Below are 15,963 nucleotides of genomic sequence, written 5' to 3'. Positions count from 1 at the left end.
GAGAAGAGATGCAAATATTTTTTTTTAAAAATGGCCTATCATTAAAGCTTATTCAGGCCTGGTAGCAATGGGATTAAATGAGTTTTCCCACTGCATGCATGTATGACCAACACTTTATTCTCTTATATGGGAATGACGAACATAGCAGTCCGTCAGTCCCATAGAATTGAATAAAGCAGTATTCTAGAATTGAATAGATGTGAAATGCATTTTTAGCAATGAAACTATTTTAAAGACACCAATTTCAACAAATACAAACTGATTAATAATTGAGAATGTCAGTTTTCATTCATTTTAGGTGAAAAGGCTTTGCAGTGTTGGATTTTTATTCCTGGCAAAAAAAATGCCATCAAAATTGTTGTATTAACGAAAGAGCATAATTTGGATTGCTCTGTATGAGAATGACTAGAGTTGAGCGACTTTTGGTTTTTTAGCGTCGAGTTTCGTTTCGTGAAACCCGACTTTTCCAAAAGTCGGGTCGAGCAAGATCGTCCGATTATAGGGAAAAGTCGGGGTCGTCCCAAAACACGAAACCCAATGTAAGTCAATGGGGAATAAAAGTCGGCAGTGAGAGGAGGACAGGAAACACACCTACAGTGCCCATTTGAATGCCAAAAGCATCAATTCTTCTTACTTAAGCTTGTCAACCTTAATTAACTTCATAATACAAGTTACGCACTGAAAAATGGGGGTTATTTGGCTAAATTTGTGGGGGGGAGGGCTGGCTGCAGGTTTTCATGTGCCCTGGGCGAAAGAGCGCCCCTTTAACACATACCACAACTCATCATGCTCCGATACGGCAGAGAAATAGCGGTATAGTACAATGAAAAATACTTCACTTTTTACATCTCATGACGAGGCCCATCTATTTCTCCATACAGAATCATTGGTCCCATATAATGTTTGAAACAGTATATGATGAGCTCCACTGTCTTATGGGCCCAAATAATGCTCCAAACATAATGGGCCCCATTTCTAATGCTCTAGTGTATAATGGGCCCTGTAAATGCTGCTCCAGTGTCTGATGTCCACCTTTGGAATGTTCCAGTGTATGGTGGGCCCCATCTATCATTCTCCAGAGTATAGTGCTCCCCAAAAATTGCTGTCCCAACATTGAAAACAATCAAATAAGTCTCCTCGCTAGGGAATCCCTGTACTTGTCTGGACTCCTCGTCGTCCCCATCTTCCATTTCACTGCATAGTATTTCAACTTTGCAAGTGCTGTGATCCTGAGCAAGCAGGGGGGGCCCACTCGTTGGCGACGGCACTGGCACAGGGCCCCTGATAGTACGGTGGTGTGTCTGATGGCGGGTGGGCCGAACCTGCACTTTCATCTGCAGCTTCCTCTTTGTCACCGTGTAAGATGGAACTGTATATGGGAAGGGTAACCTGAGTTTCATCAGGGTCAGATTCAGGTCGTGTAGCGTGCGAGGGGAATGTAGTGGTCTGGGTCAATGTACCAGCAGATTCATCGAGCAGTGGCTGGGCATCAGTGCACTTGTGTCGCCCCCAGGAGTACGGTTGCCACAGTGGCATTACCTTCTTCCTAGGGAGTGTGATGTCATGCTTGGGGGCAACGAACGATCTCTCTAGCAGGTTAACTGATTGGGCGGCGTTATTCCCATGAGACATGACCCTCCAAACAGCGTTCATGAAGGCAAAGTGTTTGTTTTACGTGGGCAGTATGGTTGCAAAGCTGAACCTTAAAGGAATGTCCAGAAGGGCACCACCAGGAGTGGAGCCTACGGTTAAATTCGACTCCACCTGGGAAACCTCAACCATGCCAGCTACAGAACAGATGCACACATTGCAAGCTTAATTCTGTTAACGAACGAGACTCCGTCATGCCCCGCGGTCCGAGTCCGGCTTACTAGAGGGACACGTGAGGCTCTGGCACATGAGATTGGCCAATAACTGGTGTGTCATGCCCTTACATGTCCGTGGCTGCATGTGCGCTACACTGAAAAGGCCAGCGTTTGTCGCTTACAGGTGCAGATAACCCGCTGAACAACGTTAGTGATGGGGATCACTGATTACAATTATTACCCGCGAACAATGATTTCCCAGTAAGTGCAGGTCAACCACAGTTCCGGAATTAGGCCTAACCGTCATTCCTGAAAAAATGAAAAACTTACGTGTGCAAACCACAGGTGCTGTAGCTTGCTTAACAGCTCGCCAGCCGTTCTCACGCCCAGTATGGATTACACGTGATTGCACAAAGGTGAGAAAGGGTACCGTATCCCCAGATAACATGTATGGATAGCGTACACATTCAAAATATATGTCTATACATCAGGAGGCAGGCTCAGACGGTGTTAGGCCCAGTATGGATTGCACGTGATTGCACAAAGGTTAGAAAGGGTACCGTATCCCCAGATAACATGTATGGATAGCGTACACATTCAAAATATATGTCTATACATCAGGAGGCAGGCTCAGACGGTGTTAGGCCCAGTATGGATTGCACGTGATTGCACAAAGGTTAGAAAGGGTACCGTATCCCCAGATAACATGTATGGATAGCGTTCACATTCAAAATATATGTCTATACATCAGGAGGCAGGCTCAGACGGTGTCAGGCACAGTATGGATTTGATGGCCCAAACTACACAGCGGAGGAGCAGGGAGAGGTAAAGATTGCAAATGCTGGGGCCCTGCCCAAGCAAGGGGGGCCCACTCGTGGGCGTCGGTACTGGCACTGGGCCCCTCATAGTACGGCGGTGTGTCTGACGGTGGGTGTGCACCACCACCGTCAGAGACACTTGATTGCACTATGAGGGACCCTGTGCCAGTGCCCGCGCCCAAGAGTCGGCCTACCCACCTGTCCAGGGCAACGGCACTCGCACGGTGTCGTGCGCTAGGTGGTGACCCCGGCCATGGGGGGGGAGGCAGCACAGATAGGGAGTTTTAGAAAGTGGCATATGTTGATGTTGGACATTCAGCTGATGCAAAAGGTGAAAAAGGTCAAGTCCCAGGAAGAGGTGGACCAAAGCAAGCCATTTTTCTGTCACCCTATGTGTCATCAGGGGAAGGTGGGACAAAATCCTTGGAAACCCATGCGTGGTTCATTTTAATGAAGGTTAGATCATCCACATTTTGGGTTGACAGACGGGTCCTTTTTTCTGTCAGGATTGATCCAGCTGCACTGAAGACTCTTTCCGATAGCACACTTGCAGCTGGGCAAGCTAGCTCCTGTAAGGCATATTGTGCCAATTCAGGCCAGGTGTCCAGTTTAGCGGCCCAATAGTCAAAGGGGAATGACCTGTGTGGGAGAACATCGATATGAGAGGAAAAGTAGTTTGTAACCATAGTTGACAACTGCTGTCTCCTGTCACTTTCCATCGATGCAGTATTACCAGTTGTGTGAGCGGTACTTGAAAAATCAGTCCACAACATTGTCATGAAATCCCTGTCTCCAACGCCACTTCTGCTGTGTGCACCACGAACACCTCTGCCAAGCTGCCCCCGGCCCGTATGGCTCATGTGAGAACCATCACCGCTGCTGTGTGCTGGGAATGCCTCAAGCAACCGATTTACCAGAGTTGCTTGTTTATTAGCCAATATTAGGTCAAGGTTCTCCTGTGGCATGATGTTTTGTAATTTGCAATTATAGCGTGGATCCAGGATGCTGGCCAACCAGTAGTCGTCATCGTTCATCATTTTGGCAATGCGGGGGTCCCTTTTTAGGATCTGCAAGGCATAATCTGACATGTGGGCCAATGTTCCCGGTGTCAATGATGCACTGCGAGTGCTGGTTGGAGGAGCACTTTCTGGCAAATCCACATCCCTCCAGTCACGCACAAACCCTGTACCAGACCTTGCCACGCCAACATTTTCACTTGCCCCACGAGATGCATCCTCCTCCCCTAAGTAATCATCCCCATCATCCTCCTCCTCCTCCTCTTCTTCCTCCACCTCGTCCAGGAGAGGTCCCTGAGCAGACAATGGCTGAATGTCATCAAGGATTCCCTCCTCCTCTTCCTCCTCATCAACATTGGCTGCAGAAGCCTGCTCCTTAAGGTGCGTCAAAGTTTGCATGAGCAGACGCATAAGTGGGATGCTCATGCTTAGGATGGCGTCGTCTTCACTTACCAGCCGTGTGCATTCCTCAAAACACTGAAGGACTTTACAGAGGTCTTTCAGCTTCGACCACTGCACACCGGTCAACTCCATGTCTGCTCTCAAAGTGCCTGTCCGTGTATCCTCCCACAAATGCATTATGGCCTGCCTCTGCTCGCACAGCCTCTCCACCATGTGCAGGGTGGAGTTCCACCTTGTTGCAATGTCGATAATGAGGCAGTGGTTGGGAAGGTGGAGCAATCGCTGCAGCTTCTGCATATGAACGGAGTGTACAGGCGACCGGCGGATGTGCGCGCACAGTCTTCGCACCTTCTGGAGCAGGGCTGTTAACTCCAGATAATTTTTGAGGAAGCACTGCACCACCAGATTCAAGGTGTGAGCCAAGCAAGGTATGTGGCTGAGTTTTGAAAGGGCTATGGCTGCCACAAAATTACGCCCGTTATCACTAACTACCTTGCCTGCCTCAAGATGTACACTGCCCAGCCATGACTCAGTTTGTCGCTGAAAGTACTCGGCCAGCACCTCGGCGGTGTGTCTGTCGCCCAAACACATCATCTGCAACACTGCCTGCTGACGCTTTCCACTAGCTGCTCGATAGGGGGACACCTCGTGTGCAACAGTGGCAGCTGTGGATGGAGTGCTCGTGCGACTGCGCTCTGTGGACGAGCTTTCGCTTCTGGAGGGGGAGGAGGAGGAGGAGGGTCGAACGCCTACAGCCAACTGTTTCCTATACCGTGAGCTAGGCAGCACTGTCCCACCACCGCTGTCCCCTGTGGACCCTGCATCCACCACATTAACCCAGTGTGCAGTGATGGACACGTAACGGCCCTGGCCATGCCGACTGGACCATGCATCAGTTGTGAGGTGCACCTTTCCGCTCACTGACTTCTTGAGTGCATGGACAATGCGGTCTTTCACATGATGGTGGAGGGCTGGGATGGCTTTGCGAGAGAAGAAGTGGCGACTGGGTAGGTCATAGCGTGGTACTGCATAGGCCATGAGTTCGCGGAAAGCTGCGCTTTCCACCAACCGAAAGGGCATCATCTCAAACGAGATTAGTTTGGCAATGTGGGCGTTCAAACCCAGTGTACGCGGATGAGAGACTGAGTACTTTCTTGACCTACTCATAGTGTCTGGGAGGGTGAGCTGGACTTGAGAGCTGCATATGGTGGAAGTAGCGGTGGACAGGGCGGACTGAGAGAGGGTTGATGATGGTGATGGAGTTGGTGTTCTTTCTGATGGCCTAGAATCAGTCTTTCGTTGATATAACAGTGGGATTCCCTGACTGCTGTGGCCTTGCAGCGACACCTCAACATTTGCTGCTGTGCTAACCGGTGGGCTTACAGTGGGGGAAACAATGTAGCGCTGCTGACTACCTTCGTTGTGATCAGTTGCACATGTGGCACTTGAGGTTTGGTGTTGTGTCCACGCTTGCAAGTGCATGCTGGTTAAATGTCTAAGCATGCAACTGGTATTCAAATTTTTCAGATTTTTCCCTCGGCTAAAGGTCTTTGCGCACTTCTTACAGATAACCTTGGCCTGATCATGAGGATTTTGTTCAAAAAAGTGACACACTGCACTCTTCCTACTTTGGCAGACATTTTGCGGCCTAGCACACTGTGATCTTTTGACCCTCTGGACAAGCTGTCCAGCAACTCTTTTGATGTTTGGAACCTGTCTTTGGAGTGCTCCGGGCCTGCCAGATAACAGCTGTTGCGATGTCGATGTCTGCTGTGGATGCTCCTCATCTGAGCTATTGGAAGCAGCACCCTCTTCCCCCAATGGATGCCAATCTGGGTCAACAACTGGGTCATCCATCACCTCCTCTTCTATGCCATGTGCACCTTCCTCTGTGTCACCGTGTATGGTGGTATAGTGTGCGGGAAGGGGCACCTGAGTCTCATCAGGGTCAGAATCTGGCTCTGTACACTGCGAGGACAATGTAGTGCTCTGAGTGAATGTACCAGCAGAATCATCCATCAGCGGCGGTGCATCAGTGCACTCCATGTCAGATTCATCTTGGCCTGGGTAATTCACCATTTCACTTGATAATCCAGGCATGGTATGTGAAAACAGCTCCATGGAGTAATCAGTAGTATGGCCTGCGTCATCCTTCAATCTTGGTTGGGGTGAAGGACACAAGGAAAGGTGTGGTTCATGAACATGAGCCTCCAATGACCACTCAGTGCTTTTACTTTTTACAACTGAAGAAGAGGAGGCGATAGAGCTGGAGGCTGAGTCAGCAATGTAAGACAAAACTTTTTCCTGATGCTCTGGCTTTAAAAGCGGTTTGCCAACTCCTAGAAAACTAAGCGTTAGAGGCCTTATGTAGCCAGACGATGACGCAGGCTCAACACCTCCTGCATTCGGTCCTATTTTGCTCTTGCCACTACCATCAGATCCACCACCAACACCATCATTACCAGCTGCCAACCCCCGCCCAATTCCACGGCCTCTTCCACCAGCCTTCCTCATTTTTGGTAGAAATGTAGACAAAATCCAACAAACTATATAGTAATGTAAAACAAGGTACAAGGTGTCTATAGGACAGGGGAGATTTTGAATTTCTGCAGACACTTGTGGACACTGGACACTTTTGGATTGTGTGAGGCCCAATGAATATCTGAGCGCTATGTGACAGGCTCGATGGCACAGCTGTGACAAACGTGACGAGAGGATAAGGGAGATTTTGAATTTCTGCAGACACTTGTGGACACTGGACACTTTTGGATTGTGTGAGGCCCAATGAATATCTGAGCGCTATGTGACAGGCTCGATGGCACAGCTGTGACAAACGTGACGAGAGGATAAGGGAGATTTTGAATTTCTGCAGACACTTGTGGACACTGGACACTTTTGGATTGTGTGAGGCCCACTGATATCTGAGCGCTATGTGACAGGCTTGATGGCACAGCTGTGACCAAAGTGACTAGAGGATAAGGGAGATTTTGAATTTCTGCACACACTTGTGGACACTGGACACTTTTGGATTGTGTGAGGCCCACTGATATCTGAGCGCTATGTGACAGGCTCGATGGCACAGCTGTGACCAAAGTGACTAGAGGATAAGTGAGATTTTGAATTTAAGCAGACACTTGTGGACACTGGACACTTTTGGATTGTGTGAGGCCCAATGAATATCTGAGCGCTATGTGACAGGCTCGATGGCACAGCTGTGACAAAAGTGACGAGAGGATAAGGGAGATTTTGAATTTCTGCACACACTTGTGGACACTGGACACTTTTGGATTGTGTGAGGCCCACTGATATCTGAGCGCTATGTGACAGGCTCGATGGCACAGCTGTGACCAAAGTGACTAGAGGATAAGGGAGATTTTGAATTTCTGCACACACTTGTGGACACTGGACACTTTTGGATTGTGTGAGGCCCAATGAATATCTGAGCGCTATGTGACAGGCTCGATGGCACAGCTGTGAGCAAAGGGCCTAGAGGATAAGGGAGATTTTGAATTTCTGCAGACACTTGTGGACACTGGACACTTTTGGATTGTGTGAGGCCCACTGATATCTGAGCGCTATGTGACAGGCTCGATGGCACAGCTGTGACCAAAGTGACTAGAGGATAAGGGAGATTTTGAATTTCTGCACACACTTGTGGACACTGGACACTTTTGGATTGTGTGAGGCCCAATGAATATCTGAGCGCTATGTGACAGGCTCGATGGCACAGCTGTGACCAAAGTGACTAGAGGATAAGGGAGATTTTGAATTTCTGCACACACTTGTGGACACTGGACACTTTTGGATTGTGTGAGGCCCAATGAATATCTGAGCGCTATGTGACAGGCTCGATGGCACAGCTGTGACCAAAGTGACTAGAGGATAAGGGAGATTTTGAATTTCTGCAGACACTTGTGGACACTGGACACTTTTGGATTGTGTGAGGCCCAATGAATATCTGAGCGCTATGTGACAGGCTCGATGGCACAGCTGTGACAAAAGTGACGAGAGGATAAGGGAGATTTTGAATTTCTGCAGACACTTGTGGACACTGGACACTTTTGGATTGTGTGAGGCCCACTGATATCTGAGCGCTGTGACAGGCTCGATGGCACAGCTGTGACCAAAGTGACTAGAGGATAAGGGAGAATTTGAATTTCTGTACACACTTGTGGACACTGGACACTTTTGGATTGTGTGAGGCCCAATGAATATCTGAGCGCTATGTGACAGGCTCGATGGCACAGCTGTGACCAAAGTGACTAGAGGATAAGGGAGATTTTGAATTTCTGCAGACACTTGTGGACACTGGACACTTTTGGATTGTGTGAGGCCCAATGAATATCTGAGCGCTATGTGACAGGCTCGATGGCACAGCTGTGACCAAAGTGACTAGAGGATAAGGGAGATTTTGAATTTCTGCACACACTTGTGGACACTGGACACTTTTGGATTGTGTGATGCCCACTGATATCTGAGCGCTATGTGACAGGATCGATGGCACAGCTGTGACCAAAGTGACTAGAGGATAAGGGAGATTTTGAATTTCTGCAGACACTTGTGGACACTGGACACTTTTGGATTGTGTGAGGCCCAATGAATATCACAGCGCTATGTCACAGGCAGAAATTGGCTAGTGTATCACAAACTACAAGGTGTATGTAGAATTGGGAAGAATAGGAATCTCCCTAGAGTGCAGGTCTGTAAGAACGGAACATGTCCACGTTTTATTCTCACAGAGTGACACACTGATAGCTTCACTGTGGCTGTGATAACAGCCGTTACATGGTACTGTGTGAGGAGCGTACACCGCTGTATGGTGTGAAAAAATGCACGCTCAGTACCTCAGCAGGACAAAAAAATTGGGATTGCTTTTAAAAAAGCAGTTTGTGGAGCAGTGGGTAAACAGCAATGCAGGAATGTCAGGAAGCCTTAGAAGGCAGCCCAACAACCAACACCACTGATACACCACTATATAGCCTCCCCTTGCACTGCACACACAGTGATTGGTGTGTTGTACAGGCAAAATCGCTAGCAGCAGAAGCAGTTTTTGGTGTCTTCTTCCCTGCCTAACCCTCTCCCTACAAAATCATCATCAGCAGCAGCTCTCCCTATTCTGAGATCAGCATGAGTAACATGGCGGTCGGCGTGCACGCCCTTTTATACCCCCTGTGACGCCCCCCAAAGCAAGTCAATCACTTGCATGCCCTTCTGAAAGATGGTGGTGACCCGTGCCTATGTCATCACGTTGCCCTCAGTGTCCGTGGATCCTGATTGGCTGAAAAAGAGGGCAAAACAAACTTTTGAAACGCGACTTTGGCGCGTAAGTCGCTGACCTCGTGGCCGACCTCATCCTAGGGTCGGGTTTAGTTTCATGAAACCCGACTTTGCCAAAAGTCGGCGACTTTTGACATTTTTCGACCCGTTTCGCTCAACTCTAATAATGACTCTGATATCTTAGAATACGCAAAAGATGAAACATAACTGTAGACATGGATAATGTTCTGTTATTACTCTCATTGTAATCTGAAAATAATTAAACTGAAGAATAGAAAAATCAAACATCATTTTTCCAACTTCATTTCTGTTAGAAATCTTTGGTGTCAATGAAGCAAATGTAATTTCAAAGGACATTTTCTGGGCCTTTCTTTGAAGTTGGTCCTACTGTGTGTGTTGGAGATGAGATTAGATTGTAAATCCAAATGTGGACAGGTGCTGTTGTGTGTGATGACAAACTATAAACTGCAGATTAAGCTGCAATTTAGGAACCTGCTCTATGTGTATGTCAACTGTCATATTAGAAGCCCTCTTTTTTGCTACCTACCGAGCTTGGTATTAGTCATCCAAATTGATGAAAAATCAAAATAGTAAAAGCTTGTATTGTATCTCGTTCTTAGGGTTATATTCTCTGGCTTTTAGTTTCATAGACCATTCCCTAAGTTAGGTACTAGCCAGTTAACACGTTCTGCATTCAATTTATATGCTCTAACATGTAAAATTATATAACTTAACCAAAGATGTCAATAAAAAAGCCTATTAATTACTATGTTTGCAGATGTAAGCACTGGTAGTATATTGACATTTTGTGCACAGCATCCACAGCATATTTTGAGGCAGGAATGCTGTGAAAAAAGACTACCAATTACAATAGTGCACTTTTATATTTTATGAGGTACCCTGTCTCATAGAGGAGGTTACCTATTGGGCAGGTGACACACTATTTTAGCATATATCACTATTTCAGAACATCAGAGACCTAGTCAGTTCCAGGAGCCCCACATTAGATTCAAGCAGGCCAAAGAGGATGCGTGCACTGGAGGAAGGCAAAAGAAAGTGGTGCTCAAGATCGAACAGTGGGCTGTAGGGAGGGGGGGTGAGAGCGGTGAGTGGTGAGGTGAGTACTTTTCTTTTTTTATACATTCTACATTTATTATGATCTGAGGTCTACAAAGACCCACAGAGCATAATGAGGATCAATCAATTAGCATCCGATAGCTTCTACTTGAATTTCCCTGTTAAATTCTTGTGATTTGCTGAATACAAATGTTAGCAGATTTGCTTAATAGGTATGTAAAATTTGGGTTTATGATTTTTTTTCAAATTCAATGACTGATTCTTATATTTTCTTATGCCTGATTTAAAAAATAAAACACTACTATTTTTAACCATTAAGGATGGATTTTGCACAAAATGCATTTCAGATTACATACAATCAAGATGAACAAGAAAAATGTTTTATTGCAGCCAAAAATGTACACAATATTATACATAAACATTTATTGAACATTCATTCTGCAACTTTATTGGAAATGATTCCATGCACCTTTTTCTTTTCTCTTCAAACCTTCTCTTAATACCTATTTGCTTGGTACCTTGGTATCGGCATTCCATCTCCTTGATATTCTCATGAAATTTTGCTCTTCACAAACACCACCAAGGTTTACAGGAAATTAGTCCAAATGGGAATGTAAAAGATGTAACTTCAAATTCATCAGACAACCCAGAGCTTTGATACATTTCAGTAGGTTCTCCGCCATGGACTTAAATTTTGGATCTTTGTTGTTACCTAGAAATTTCTTCACGACTTCCCAAGAATCCCAAGCCCTTTTCTCAACAGCTCCAATTTTGCTTCTAATACATCGTCCCTCATGAATTTCTGAATATCTGGACTTACAAAAATGTAGTTTTGCTTCAGAAAGTCCCTGAAACAGGTAATTTAAAAAAAGTTTTTCTTTTTTGTTTGGTAGATCTATCACAAACTGCTTCATCAGTCCACGCATAATGTGGAGTGGTAGCAGAAGAACATTAGTGGGATTAACTAAACTTTCTGCAACTATGTCCTTGAGTCCATGTAGCAAAGATGTTCTCATTGGCCAACTTTTTGGCTCCTTTGATGAGTCCAATAATGGCTATCCCATTCACACATAAAGCATGGGTACTTTGTGTATCCATCTTGCTGCCCAAAGAGTAGAGAGAGAATGTTTAGATCACGGCATATTGACCATCCTTGTTCCTCATAGTTAAGTTTCTTGAGAATAAAGTCTAAATTCCCATAGCTTTCCTTAAAGTGCGCAGAATGTCCTACATGAACTGAAGCATACTTGTTACCATTGTGTAGTAGCACAGCTGTCATTTTTTTTTGATGAATCAATAAAGAATACTGTAGCCAATTGCAGCAAAGCATCCATTAAGTTCTAACCAATCTGACACACATTTTTATAAGAAAAAGTCTTTGGAGTCAGTGTTTGTGAATGAGCTGTATATGATGGAATTTTTTTCGATATTTTTACTGAGTTCAGTGATAGAAAGAATATATAAAATCACCTCTTACTTTCAAACAATTTTACTCTTGCAAACCCGTGTTATTTCTACGGATTTTTATATAAAGGTGTCAGCCAGTAATGAGTAATCACATTTTCTTTCACATCATATGGATGACTAAATTTTTATGCATCACTTGCACATGTCTGCAAATAGAGCATCAAATTTAATTTTTATCATAAGTCATGCGGCAAGGCTCCTTAATGGGTGAATATTGACTTTTAGGATGGCTACTTCTAATAGGTGGTACCTGAGTTCCAGCCCTGCTAAAGGGTAAAAATTGTTCAGGAATGGTTTGGGGAAAATGACAGTGTTCTGAATATTGACTAGGCCTTCAAATTATCAAAAACCTCAATTCATTTGTGCAACCTTAGTATGTGTTGGAAAAGCAAGTCTGGTCCACAGAAGCTACATCTCATGACCCTCAGTACATAACAGGTTATCTGTTAATGTCTAGGTCCCAAATGCAATAGGGCACTATTAGAAGCTTTATGGAGACTAAGACTCAATGAGGCAGAGCAGTTTTGGAGTCAAAAGCAGGAATTAAACAATCCCGGGAAAGTAGTTTTATTGTTACTTGTTCTTTTTAGGCTCATTGACAACAATTATGATATGTATAACAAGCTGCCCTACCATGTTGTAAGGTCATGTTTATAAATGTATGAACTAAATGTATAGAAAGAAGACCTTTAAAAGCCTGAGCATCCACCCCACAGCTAGTTGATATATTCGTGAGCCACCTAATGATGTGGTTTATTGAAACCATCATCTTTATAAATGCTAAGACAGAGTCTGGTGTCAATAGGCAGCAGGCAAAGGGGGGAAGGCAATGAAGATGTTGAGTTTATGAATATGTTGTGCACTCTCTTGGTGATTTTGTTTGCAGTTATGCATATTTAACATCCGCATTCAAGTCTGCCTTGGTTTAGGCTTCAGCCACCTTTTTTGCACTTTGTCAAAACTTACTGTACTTACTTTTTTTATTGGAGGAATTTAAAATTAAGATATAACAAAATGATATATTCTCCTGCTCCGGATAGATTTTAATTAGAGATGAACAAATGTATTTCAATGGAATTGAATTCTACTTGAATTTTACAAATATCCGCATTTGCTAAAACGCAGAATTATTGTTATTCACCTCCAAGAAAATTTAGCAAAATGACAGACACTGACCACCATTTTTCTGTACCTCAAAAAGTCTATCAACAGGTTAAAAATGAAAAAAATATTTATAACCACACTACCGCTCACCTCTCCCAACCCACTGATGACTGTCAGCTTTGACAGGTCAAATATTTTACAATACTTGAAAATAATACCTACCTGCAGGTATCGAATTACCCTGCAAACTATATCTGGTGCCAAGAAATCGCCAGTAAACCTCCATATAATGTCAGTCAAGATGCTTATTAGACCTGTTAGAGCATCTGAAAAAAAAATACTGTGGTTATAAATTTTCTAAAACTGTAAGTACCAAATGAGAAAAGAGGGTGTTTGACAAAAATAAAAAAATACAACACACAACCTACCAGATAAATACAAAAACAATAAGCCTTATTCTAATCAACACATATAAGGGAAAGCATTTCAAATAAATTAAAGGGAATATCTCACTACATTTGACCTATCTAAACTATTAATATGAACACACCGATTATAGATTGCTTTGTTAATAAATCATCTTTCATCACTTTATATAAGTGACCTCTTCCAGGCTTTGGGCAAGATGGTGCTCGGGAGATAACACTGCTTCCAGTGCTTATTTTACATGAAGGGTATTTACAAGTGTGATATGTGATGGCCGCTCTCTGTCCTCCTGATCTCACTGCAGAGCTGTATGTGATTATACAGTTGTGGCCAAAAGTATTGACACCCCTGCAATTCTGTCAGATAATACTCAGTTTCTTCCTGAAAATGATTGCAAACACAAATTCTTTGGTATTATTATCTTCATTTAATTTGTCTTAAATGAAAAAACACAAAAAGAATTGTCCTAAAGCCAAATTGGATATAATTCCACACCAAACATAAGAAAGAGGGTGGACAAAAGTATTGGCACTGTTCGAAAAATCATGTGATGCTTCTCTATTTTGTGTAATTAACAGCACCTGTAACTTACCTGTGGCACCTAACAGGTGTTGGCAATAACTAAATCACACTTGCAGCCAGTTGACATGGATTAAAGTTGACTCAACCTCTGTCCTGTGTCCTTGTGTGTACCACATTGAGCATGGAGAAAAGAAAGAAGACCAAAGAACTGTCTGAGGACTTGAGAAACCAAATTGTGAGGAAGCATGAGCAATCTCAAGGCTACAAGTCCATCTCCAAAGACCTGAATGTTCCTGTGTCTACCGTGCGCAGTGTCATTAAGAAGTTTAAAGCCCATGGCACTGTGGCTAACCTCCCTAGATGTGGACAGAAAAGAAAAATTGACAAGAGATTTCAACGCAAGATTGTGCGGATGTTGGATAAAGAACCTCAACTAACATCCAAACAAGTTCAAGCTGCCCTGCAGTCCGAGGGTACAACAGTGTCAACCTGTACTATCCGTCGGCGTCTGAATGAAAAGGGACTGTATGGTAGAAGACCCAGGAAGACCCCACTTCTTACCCCGAGACATAAAAAAGCCAGGCTGGAGTTTGCCGAAACTTACCTGAAAAAGCCTAAAACATTTTGGAAGAATGTTCTCTGGTCAGATGAGACAAAAGTAGAGCTTTTTGGGCAATGGCATCAACAAAGAGTTTACAGGAGAAAAAAAGAGGCATTCAAAGAAAAGAACACGGTCCCTACAGTCAAACATGGCGGAGCTTCCATGATGTTTTGGGGTTGCTTTGCTGCCTCTGGCACTGGACTGCTTGACCGTGTGCATGGCATTATGAAGTCTGAAGACTACCAACAAATTTTGCAGCATAATGTAGGGCCCAGTGTGAGAAAGCTGGGTCTCCCTCAGAGGTCATGGATCTTCCAGCAGGACAATGACCCAAAACACACTTCAAAAAGCACTAGAAAATGGTTTGAGAGAAAGCACTGGAGACTTCTAAGGTGGCCAGCAATGAGTCCAGACCTAAATCCTATAGAACACCTGTGGAGAGATCTAAAAATGGCAGTTTGGAGAAGGCACCCTTCAAATATCAGGGACCTGGAGCAGTTTGCCAAAGAAGAGTGGTCTAAAATTCCAGCAGAGCATTGTAAGAAATTCATTGATGGTTACCGGAAGCGGTTGGTCACAGTTATTTTGGCTAAAGGTTGTGCAACCAAGTATTAGGCTGAGGGTGCCAATACTTTTGTCTGGCCCATTTTTGGAGTTTCATGTGAAATGATCAATGTTTTGCTTTTTGCTTCATTCTCTCTTGTGTTTTTTCATTTAAGACAAATTAAATGAAGATAATAATACCAAAGAATTTGTGTTTGCAATCATTTTCAGGAAGAAACTGAGTATTATCTGACAGAATTGCAGGGGTATCAATACTTTTGGCCACAACTGTACCTGACCAGTAGTGTAGCTACTAGGCAGGCAGATAATGTGCACCCCCCAGGCCCACCGCTCACAGGGGCCCACCCGGAGCTACACTACCCTTAATTATATCAGCATGCAAAGTCCGCCGATATAGTAAGCTCCGTGGTAGAGCAGCGAGACACGATCTCCCTGCACTACCATGGGCAAAGTTACAGAGGAGCATATGCCTCCCTTCCCCCTGGGATGCTGGGTGCCGGCACTGTACCTGTGACAGCAGCCTCCACTATACAGCAGACAAGCCAACATTGCACATTGTATGAGCGTCTCTGTTACAGAGAAGTTAGGACGCATGGCACTGCTTCCTCCGTCCAGAGAGGAGCAGGACAAGAGAACACCGTGCGGTATCAGCTCAGACTTCTGCCGATACCAGCCGGAGGTGTCTGCAGAGTGCAGTGAGGAGGAGGCAGGACGCGGCTCCCCTCCTGATAAGACCCAGCCGGATTCTTGTGCTGTATCTGCACTCTCTATTTAAGGAACAGTAAATTCATGGCGGCTGCTTGAACTTTTACGCAGATCTGGTCACTGTCAGTGGAGTCACATAAGCATCACCCAATCAGTAAAAAACTTCCCAGCAGCTGCCA

At 44.6% G+C, this 15,963-nt stretch overlaps 1 protein-coding gene across 2 annotated transcripts in view; it reads right to left on the bottom strand.

Annotated features, from left to right (window-relative positions):
• The window catches only part of NPSR1 (neuropeptide S receptor 1), an 814,072-nt gene that overhangs the window by 450,790 nt on the left and 347,319 nt on the right, over nucleotides 1-15,963 (bottom strand). For both annotated transcript variants that reach the window (XM_073549960.1, XM_073549961.1), the window contains exon 3: nucleotides 13,189-13,292. In XM_073549960.1, the coding sequence (XP_073406061.1) occupies nucleotides 13,189-13,292 (104 nt within the window). The remainder of the gene's footprint in view (nucleotides 1-13,188; nucleotides 13,293-15,963) is intronic.

The sequence above is a fragment of the Dendrobates tinctorius genome, unplaced genomic scaffold, assembly GCF_039654945.1.
Source record: "Dendrobates tinctorius isolate UK_male_01 unplaced genomic scaffold, ASM3965494v1 ptg000162l, whole genome shotgun sequence".
Lineage (NCBI taxonomy): Eukaryota > Metazoa > Chordata > Amphibia > Anura > Dendrobatidae > Dendrobates > Dendrobates tinctorius.
This window is presented reverse-complemented; position numbering and strand designations above follow the sequence as displayed.